We start from the raw sequence: 10,137 nt of genomic DNA, 5'->3' as shown, positions 1-10,137 counted from the left end.
AAACCTGAAAGCCCATTACATCTTTTAATGTGACGGCCCTGGGCACGGAACGGGTCCAGGCCACGGCTACAACCCCCAACATCTGACCCGGCTCCGAGTACCCCCATCTCTCAGGGTTGGGCTGTGAGCGTCACATTTTCTCAATGTGAAAGCAAAGGAGATAGTGTGCTGTATGGAAATAACGCTAATGGTTTACCACTAGTGTTGAGCGAGTATGTTCTATTAACCCTTTCGCCGAGTATGCTCGGGCCGAGCTCCGAGTATTTATAGCTGCTCGGTGATAAGGTTAAATCGCTCCCGTGTGCATGATTTGTAACTGTTTGACAGTTTTATTACATGTGAGGAATGTGTAAGAAATAGACATTCCTCCCATGTAATAAAACTGTCAAACAGTTGCAAATCATGCACACGGGAGCGATTTAACCTTATCACCGAGCAGCTATAAATACTCGGAGCTCGGCCCGAGCATACTCGGACAGAACATACTCGCTCAACCCTATTTACCACCAATTTCATATGCGTTACCCGCACTTTGCGGTTTTTGCCACGAGGAGTTAAGTCCTGCTGCACATACTTCCATACATTTGCTATGTAAAAACGCAGCATAACATTTATCTGTTAAATGTTACAAAATAAAAGGGCTGGTTGGGCACTAGTTCAAGTGAAATACTACAAAAACTCCATTATTGAACATACTTTATAAACAAACCATAAAGAAAACTGCGCACCAGATTGATGAGGTACACACATTAATAAAATGGATGAGTTTACAATAAGCTGGCAGTCATACATTTCCCCACAAATCCCCAACATATACCATCCTCTGTTACCTATTCTCCTCTTACGCCCCTCTGAAAGGAGGAAGCAGGTGCCAGCAGCGATCTGTATGGCTAGAACAAGAGGAGTCAGTGCTTCAAACTGGCTTTTTCAACATATAAATTGCAACATCAAAAAGGAAAGTCATCTAATATATATAATCGTCTTATCCCGTCTGTCTGTCTGTCCTTCTGTCCAGGAAATCCCGCGTCGCTGATTGGTCCGGCCCCGGCCAATCAGCGACGCGGGATTTCAGAAAAAGATGGCGGCCGTTAGTGGCTCATCTGCTGCATGGAGGTCAGCGGCGATGCAGCTGGGAGATGACCGGCGGCGCTGCTGACCTCCAGCGAACCGCGGCCGCTGGCCACGACCAATCAGCGATATTGGCGCCAAATTTAAACACTGCTTTGCTGATTGGTCGCGGTCGCCGGCCGCGACCAATCAGCAATTTTGGCGCCAAATTTAAACACGCTCTTCGGTCCTCGCTAACACGGTTTGCTGATTGGTCGCGGTCTCCGGCCGCGACCAATCAGCGATTTTGGCGCCAAATTTAAACACGCTCTCAGGTCCTCACGAACACGGTTCGCTGATTGGCCGCGGTTGGCGGTTGTGACCAATCAGCAATATTGGTGCCAAATTTAAACACTGCTTTGCTAATTGGTCGCGGTCGCCGGCCACGACCAATCAGCGATATTGCCGCCAAATTTAAACACCGCTCTGCTCATTGCGCCCGGTCGGCCGCATACATATTCTAGAATACCCGAAACGTTAGAATCGGGCCACCATCTAGTAGAATTATGAAAATCACAGGATTGATAGACATTGATAATATGCAAATACTAAAAAAATTGAAGCAAAATTTTTAAATCATCTTGATTTATTCAGTATTGAGTATGAGCTCCTCCCACAGCAATACATGCACTTACACACCTTGGCATGCTATCAATGAAGTTATAAATGGTTGTCTGAGGTATGTCCTGTCACACTGAATGAACACAAATCATCAAGACATCGGCATTTGCCTATCAATGATGCTCGAGATGTGGGAGACAAGTCTGGAGATGCTGCAGGCCATGGTAGTACATTTATGCCACGCAGGCTGCCCACAGTAGCACAAGGAACATGTGGCCTAGTGGTGTGTTGAAAACTCCTTGGCCATACATTATGCCGCCACTCAGAATAATTCTGGTAGTAAGGTAGGTGTGACAGTCTCTTTTTAAGGCCCACATAACCTACAGCCCAATTTCCTAATATCATTGTATTCAAGACAAATGTGGTTCTCATAAGTGAAGAGGATAGATCTCTATTCCAGCCTCCATTACTGTCTTAGGGCTCGCTCCCACTTGTAGTTAAATCGGCCGAATGCAATCCAATAAAAAAATCGGACTCGGATATCACCCAAGTGCAGTGCTATTCCTGCCTGCAGATGCCAGCAATGGAGAAATTAATTTCTCCGTCTCCTCCACAGCTGTGCTGCGAACCTCTCATGCGAGAGAATCAGAGCACAGAGAACTGACACTCGGCTCACGCTCGCAGCAGAGCAGGAGCCGAGTGTCATTAACGTTGCATCTGATGCTCTCTCACCAGATGTGATCAAATGTGACTGGCCTTACTCTGCAGAATGGTAGCCTTTGCGTGCGGTTGCGAGAAGTCAAAGAAGAGGCCTTCACAAAGAGAAGGTCACACCTCCTACTCCTGGGATTATGGTGTAGGGTGGCATAACTGCAATTTCAATGTTGAGGTTTCTAGTTTCCTATTTTGAAACCCAAAAAAATTTACTAATTTATATTTTGCAAAAACGTCTACCAGATGCTTAAGTCCTTTCCTGCAAGAATTCCAATTATCTTACTGACCACGTACAGGTGCATCTCACTAAATTAGAATATCATCAAAAAGTTTATTTCAGTTCTTCAATACAAAAAGTGAAACTCATATATTATATAGTCATTACAAACAGAGTGATCTATTTCAAGTGTTTATTTCTGTTAATGTTGATGATTATGGCTTACAGCCAATGAAAACACAAAAGTCATTATCTCAGTAAATTAAAATAACTAACAAAAAACACCTGCAAAGGCTTCCTAAGCATGTAAAAAGGTCCCTTAGTCTGTTTCAGTAGGCTCCACAATCATGGGGAAGACTGATTACTTGACAGATGTCCAGAAGGCAGTCATTGACACTAAGTAAATGCAAAGCAAATTTTGCATTTCATTTGGAAATCAAGGTCCCAGAGTCTGGAGGAAGAGTGGAGAGACACACAATCCAAGCTGCTTGAGGTCTAGTGTGAAGTTTCCACAATCAGTGATGGTTTGGGGAGCCATGTCATCTGCTGGTGTAGGTCCACTGTGTTTTATCAAGACCAAAGTCAGCGCAGCCGTCTACCAGGAAATTTTAGAGCACTTCATGCTTCCCTCTGCCGACAAGCTTTTTTGAGATGGAAATTTCATTCTCCAGCAGGACTTGGCACCTGTCCACACTGCCAAAAATACCAATACCTGGTTTACAAACAACAGTATCACTGTGCTTGATAGGCCAGCAAACTCGCCTGACCTTAACCCCATGGAGAATCTATGGGGTATTGTCAAGAGGAAAATGAGAGACACCAGACCCAACAATGCAGACGAGCTGAAGGCTGCCATCAAAGCAACCTGGGCTTCCATAACACCTCAGCAGTGCCACAGGCTGATCGCCTCCATGCCACGCCGCATTGATGCAGTAATTGATGCAAAAGGAGCCCCGACCAAGTATTGAGTGCATTTACTGAACATACATTTTAGTAGGCCAACATTTCGGATTTTAAAATCATTTTTTCAAGCTGTTGTTATAAAGTATTCTAATTTACTGAGATAATGACTTTTGTGTTTTCATTGGCTGTAAGCCATAATCATCAACATTAAGGCTATGCGCCCATGATGCAGAAATGCTGCATATTTTTTCCGCTTCTCCCTGGCAGGAAATACGCATGCGGTTTTTACATGCTTTTTTTCCCGCCAGGTAGAAGCGTTTGCCAAGCGTTTTTGCATGCGTTTCTGCATGCGGGTTATCAAGCGCTTTTCCAAGCGATTTTAGCATCACTTGGAAAAGTGCTTGACAACTTCTTCACACTATATAAATCCATGCAACCAGCATGGATTTATAGTAGTGTGACCAAGTTAGTTAAAAAAAAAAAAAGAATAAGAATGGTAAAAAAAAAATAAAAATAATAATATTATACTTATCTTCCGATGTCCTCCCGGTGTTTTCTCTGCTGCGTCCGGTCTCTTGCACTGCTCACGGTGGTGTGAAGGACCTAAGGTGACGTCATTGAGTCATGTGACAGGTCACATGACTCAATGACGTCATGGCAGGTCCTTCACAACACCGCGACCCATACAGCAGACCAGACGAAGGGGAGAAAACACCGGGAGGACATCGGAAGGTAAGTATAATCTTTATTTTTTATTTTAAATTCTTTTTTTTACAGTTTCTATGGTACCCAGGTCTGGATGAGAGTCTCCTCTCCTCTAGACCTGGGTACCATCCGCACATTGAACCGTGTGATATCCGCTTGTGCATATGTAGTGATGCGGATGTCACGCGGTCCAATGCAAGTCAATGGCGGCGATTACGCTACGTGTCCGCAAAATTAATGGACATGCTGCGGATTTTTGAGCGCAGCATGGGCATTGACATTGCGGCTTGTCATTGGGGACCATGGGGGACGGATTACCAAGCGTTTACGCTGCGTAAATTCCGCAGCATAAACGCTTGGAAAATGCTTCGTCGGCACGCTGCCTAACAGAAATAAACACTTGAAATAAACCACTTCAGAAAAAAAAATACACCAGAGTTTCCTGAAGTGTCTTCTGATTTAAAATCTCGGCATATTAACCGGAGCACACGCCTCTTAATGAGTCAGACACGTCTTAAAGGGTGGTGTGCGCCTCCATGTTCCTTGCTACAAATCTTGCTCCAGGGATGTAAGGTACACCAAAGCTCTTCATGAATTTTACACAAGGGCATCGTCATCCCTCGTTGAACCCCAGCCCCACCCATATTGGCAGAGCTGCCTGAAACAGGTGTGAAAACTACAAGGGTCACAAAATTTTGTTGCACAGACCGCTTGTATTGCACAAAACTTTGTGACTTTTCAAAATGTTTTAAGCCAGATTTCTGACTTTTGATGAATAAGGGCCGTTATATACACATACCCTATATACACAGAGCTGTTTTCACAATTCAGCTGGTTATCCTTGAAAATAGATTTAGTCCCACTTCGCTGACAGTCATGGGACTAAACAGTGTTAAGGTCCATATGAAAGTCAATAAATTCTACAATAACACAAATCTGGTTACAAAATTGCAATTGATTCCACTATTAGAAAATTGATTTGACGGGGCTAAAAAAAATGTGACCAATTTGTGCCAAAGTTGCTGAATTTGGTGCAGTAGTTGGGAACATCACATATGGTTCTGTTCACATCTGCATTGTAATTTATGTGTTCTTCCTTACAAGAATCAAAAAAACCAGAAGGGCCGGTCCAAATAGCAGACACCAGTGGTGGCAGATAGACCCTATTGGCTATGAAAGGGTTAGTCATACTGAGCGATGTTGTCCGGTATTTTGGCTGGAGCCTTACAGAATCATTATGTAGCCCCATCCTAAGGGCACAGTCAGATGGCTGTATAAATCGGACTGCAGGGCATGGACTGGCCGGTGGCTCTCCCGACCCGAGCGTGACAGCTGCATAGAAATACATGAAGCTGCCATGCCCGAGTAGGGAGAGCAGGCAGCCAGTCCGTGCACTGCGATCCAATCTCAGTCCGATTTATATGGCCATCTAACTGTGATATACAAAGTGTGCTGCTTTAGTAATGAATACTCAAGCCAATAAAAAACAAAATAGTTTTTATCCTGTCATGAGTGTTTGTTTGAGGTAAACTTCCTAAGCGTGAAAGTGGTTGTCCACCTTTGGGGATTTTTTTTTTTTAAGAAAACACAAACCATTTTTTCTATTGGGTTTCATTAAAAAGTATACACTGTTTGCCATCTGTAGCCTCTTTGTTGCACTTACTATCACTGTTTTCAGAATGAATGAACTGAGAATCCATCAGTGAACTTGTTCTGATGGTCTGTCAGATGTTTGTAATTCTTAGGCCACATTCACATGTTCAGTATTTGGTGAGTTTTTTACCTCAGTATTTGTAAGCTAAAACCAGGAGAGGAACAATCAGAGGAAAAGTATAATAGAAACACGTCACCATTATTGACGATCGAGTATGCCTCATTACACCCGGGCTCGCCGAGTATTTTGCCGTGCTCGGCATTTTATTCATTTTCGCCGCACCTGCAAGTGTCACGGCTGTGTTAGACAGCCGTGACACTTGCAGGCGCGGCGACAATGAATGAAATGCCGAGCACGCCAAAATACTCGGCGAGCACCCGAGCATGCTCGCTGAAAGGGTTAATGAGGCATACTCTATCATCACTAGTCACCACTTCTGTATTTTTCACCCACTCCTGATTTTGGCTTACAAATACTGAAGTAAAATACTGACCAAATACTGATTGTGTGACGTGGCCTTAAAGGGAACCTGTCATGTCTGATCTACTATGTAAACTGCCTCCATAGCGTTGTTAGTGATGCCATGTGCATCACTAACATGCTTTTTTCCCGGTAAGCGCTGGCTGGCGCTGCCCACGTATTTGAATCTTGCTCCTGGCGAGCGCTGAAGCCATTGTGGGGCGCTTGCACAGTATGAGATGGAAAAGCAGTAAAGCTTGTATTGTGGAGCCGCATGCGCAACGACGAGCTGTTCCGGCTGCAAACAGTGAAGCTGGGAACTTCACTGCGCACGCTCTGGGAGCACCTCGTCGTAGCACATGCGGCTCCACAATACAAGCTTTACTGCTTGGCCATCTCATACTGCGCAAGCGCCCCACAATGGCTTCAGCGCTTGCCAGGAGCAAGATTCAAATACGTGGGCAGCGCCAGCCGTGACTGACTACGAGGATTACACCTCTATGACTGAATGAGCAGGTAGGATAAGTATATAAAATGTTATATAGTCATATTTGCACCAATTTTAATAAAAAAAAAAAAGCGTGTTAGTGATGCACACTGTATAACTAACAACGCTATGGGGGCAGTTTACATAGTAGCTAGGACATGACAGGTTCCCTTTAAGCTATGAATACATGGTGACATTTATTGCCTGACACCAATTCTCTGAAAAGTTGTGAGACAAATAGATTTGTACAACTTGCCTGTGACTTGCTGCCGGCGACTATTTTAGAGCTGTCTTGTGCTGCTTGTATTGAAGTCTTCGGCAAGTGAGTTGTGTGTGACTTCTAACCAGTGGCAGAGAAACCAACACATTTGGAAACATTTACAGTCACAGGAGATTGTATGTCACAATTCGACACTATAGAAAATTATTAGATACGATGTTGCAGTCCGACTCATCACGTCAATATCTTCAGTTTAATTAACATTTTGAATTTAAATAAATATATTGCAAACATTATTTCAGCCTGAAATACATGCATTTAAGTAAAATCTATCTCTTCATCGATCTATCTAGTATCTTTCTATCTATATATCATCTATATCTTTATCTATCTATATGTATATCTATCATTATCTCACCATTTATTATCTATCTAGCTCCCTCTATTATCTATTTTTAATCTATCTAGCATCTATCATCTCTATCATTTATCTCACCTTCTATGTATTATCTATATCTATCCTGTCCTCGAAATGTGGACAACCCCTTTGATCTATAACAAATGCCGCATTTCCAGGTACACTCCTACATTCACTCTCTGGAGACCTTCGGAACTATACGTGAGGATCTTAGTATCCGGGGACATTTTGAACTGTTGCACAAAGAGTCCGTCAGGTAAATAAAGGCACGAACTAACTCGTGCACACTCCGCATTGGCGTCATTATTGTTATTGTCCCTTAGGCTTCCGGGTGAGGTGTCCATTTTTACTATGTATCGCTGCAATGTAACAAATCGCTGCGTTTATAGAGATGACAGTCATACTGCGCATGCGTGCTGCCTGCATTAACTGGGACACTGCAGACGTGATGCATTGTACCGGGGACCCGTGTACGGAGCGCTCCACTCTCCGTGTTCTTGGCTGACACTCGTATTGTGTTTGCAGGATGAGAGCCGAGGTTGTTACCTTTAGGTCCTGAGGAGGAAGGTGAGGCTGGACATGTCCTGTGCACTGACAGCTGGAGGTCTGCCGCCTACTGTTACTGTGATAGTGGACTGCTTTCTTCCTATGGTTATTTGCTTCCAGGAGTTTCCCTCACACTCTCGGTCACTGATGATTGATATTTCTATGTGCTTTGTATTTATATTAAAAAAGTATTGTTTGCTGCACCTTAGATAGTTAACAAACACTTTGTAGGCCGGACAGACTGCTGGATGTGAAGTGCAAGCTCCTAGCTATTCCTGACTTTAATAAAACAAACACTGCCTGCTATGTTGATAAAGGGGTAATCTGCTAATCTTGTAAGGTGAGGGCACTTTGTAGGATATTATATCGCTGCTGTAACATTACATCTGTGCGTCAACTATTCCCTTGATTGGAGCCTCAGTGCATTTCCCTGGACAGTGAGCTGCATTATACGTTGCTTTTGAGACTTGTGCGTGTTCACACTATCATGTTTTCATGTATGTGGTATTACAGCGATGCCCGGGCAGACCGTGGGGCCAACTGATCTGCGCTTAGTCTTATAGGTACTTTTAAGACGTGTTAGTTCAGGTTAGGCCATTGTAGAGACTATGAAATACGGTTGTGTAAATTAACTTTTCTAGAATAGCTAAGTACCCAATTCTCATTTTACCTGAACATTAATGGGTGCAGCAACTTTTTTTATTATATACAGTACAGACCAAAAGTTTGGACACACCTTCTCATTTAAAGATTTTTCTGTATTTTCATTACTATGAAAATTGTACATTCGCACGGAAGGCATCAAAACTATGAATTAACACATGTGGAATTATATACTTAACAAAAAAGTGTGAAACAACTGAAAATATGTCTTCTATTCTAGGTTCTTCAAAGTACCTCTTGAAAGCTCATCAAGAGAATGCCAAGAGTGTGCAAAGCAGTCATCAAAGCAAAAGGTGGCTACTTTGAAGAACCTAGAATATAAGACATAGTTGCAGTTGTTTCACACTTTTTCGTTAAGTATATAATTCCACATGTGTTAATTCATAGTTTTGATGCCTTCAGTGTGAATGTACAATTTTCATAGTAATGAAAATACAGAAAAATCTTTAAATGAGAAGGTGTGTCCAAACTTTTGGTCTGTGCTGTATATACTGGATACCGATTTTATTTTTTTCTTCCTTGGGGGGAGGGTTGTTTAGGGAATTTACAGCAATTGTTCCCCTAAGAGTAGCCATATATGGCATATTAAATTATGCCATAAATATATATGTAATATTTTTTTAATCAAGGAAATGTTATTAAGTGAGACAACGTTAATACAAACATTAGAGCAGAATAAGCATGAATTTGAATTATACAGGAAATAACTTAACATACAAACTATAACCATCCGCAACCAATTCTACATAAACTTTGTTCAGAAAAATGTGACTAATCCCACCCCACAGTCCCAACCTCACCTTCCTTTATCCCCTTGATACACCAAAGTAACAATATGTAGATACAAACTGGCTCTGAGTTCCTTCCTACCTACCAGGGCTGTCGGAGTCTCTGTCCATTTTGGTGGAGTCGGTATAAAATGGACCGACTCCGACTCCTAAAATAGTAAATTGGGTACATAGTACAATGCAGGATGTGCTGTAAATGTTTTCATAAGAATTTGGGAAAGTTATGAAATGTCCTATAAATGTCTGTTCTGTTCCTGACCTGCTTTTAGTTGAGATGAATCTGTGCTGCACTTAATGTACACGCTCAGTAGTGAGGCCGGGCTGTGGAGTCGGGGTCAGGGATATTGAGGAGTCGGAGGTTTGGCTTACTGACTTCACAGCCCTGCTACCTACACCAAGTTTTTATAGAGTAGATAGCGTATTTGTTGTTCAGCCTAATACCAATAGATTGAAAATTATTTCTGATGCCAATACCTCTGACACTACTGCCGGGCGTTTAATCCAATCTTTACCTTAAATATCTTTAATGGGAGCCTGTCACATAATTCATGGGGGGCCTGAACCACAGCTCAACTAGCAGGAATTGGAGACAGACTTCTGCATTGCAAACATCTGTGTTTTACTCAGACCCTGAGATGTTTCAGAGAAAAACATAGCTGAAAACAGTGATGAATAACTAGTCCAAGAGGTATGTC

The 10,137-nt window shown here is 42.7% G+C and overlaps 1 protein-coding gene across 5 annotated transcripts in view; it reads left to right on the top strand.

Annotated features, from left to right (window-relative positions):
* The first annotated feature begins 7,544 nt into the window (after positions 1-7,544).
* Positions 7,545-10,137, top strand: part of ARL6IP4 (ARF like GTPase 6 interacting protein 4) — a 36,282-nt gene continuing 33,689 nt past the window's right edge. For 3 of the 5 annotated variants that reach the window (XM_073676213.1, XM_073676217.1, XM_073676216.1), the window contains exon 1: positions 7,545-7,701. In XM_073676213.1, coding sequence (XP_073532314.1) covers positions 7,560-7,701 — 142 coding nt within the window. In that variant the 5' untranslated portion in view covers positions 7,545-7,559. Of the gene's footprint in view, positions 7,777-7,825; positions 8,013-10,137 lie in introns of those variants that run through there. The other 2 variants (XM_073676215.1, XM_073676214.1) reach the window with 2 other exon arrangements.

This window comes from Phyllobates terribilis, unplaced genomic scaffold, assembly GCF_046119375.1.
Source record: "Phyllobates terribilis strain yellow unplaced genomic scaffold, ASM4611937v1 Scaffold_1__5_contigs__length_1240528914, whole genome shotgun sequence".
In the NCBI taxonomy this organism is placed as follows: Eukaryota; Metazoa; Chordata; class Amphibia; order Anura; family Dendrobatidae; genus Phyllobates; species Phyllobates terribilis.
Note: the sequence above shows the minus strand (reverse complement) of the source record. Positions and strands in the feature narration are given on the sequence as shown.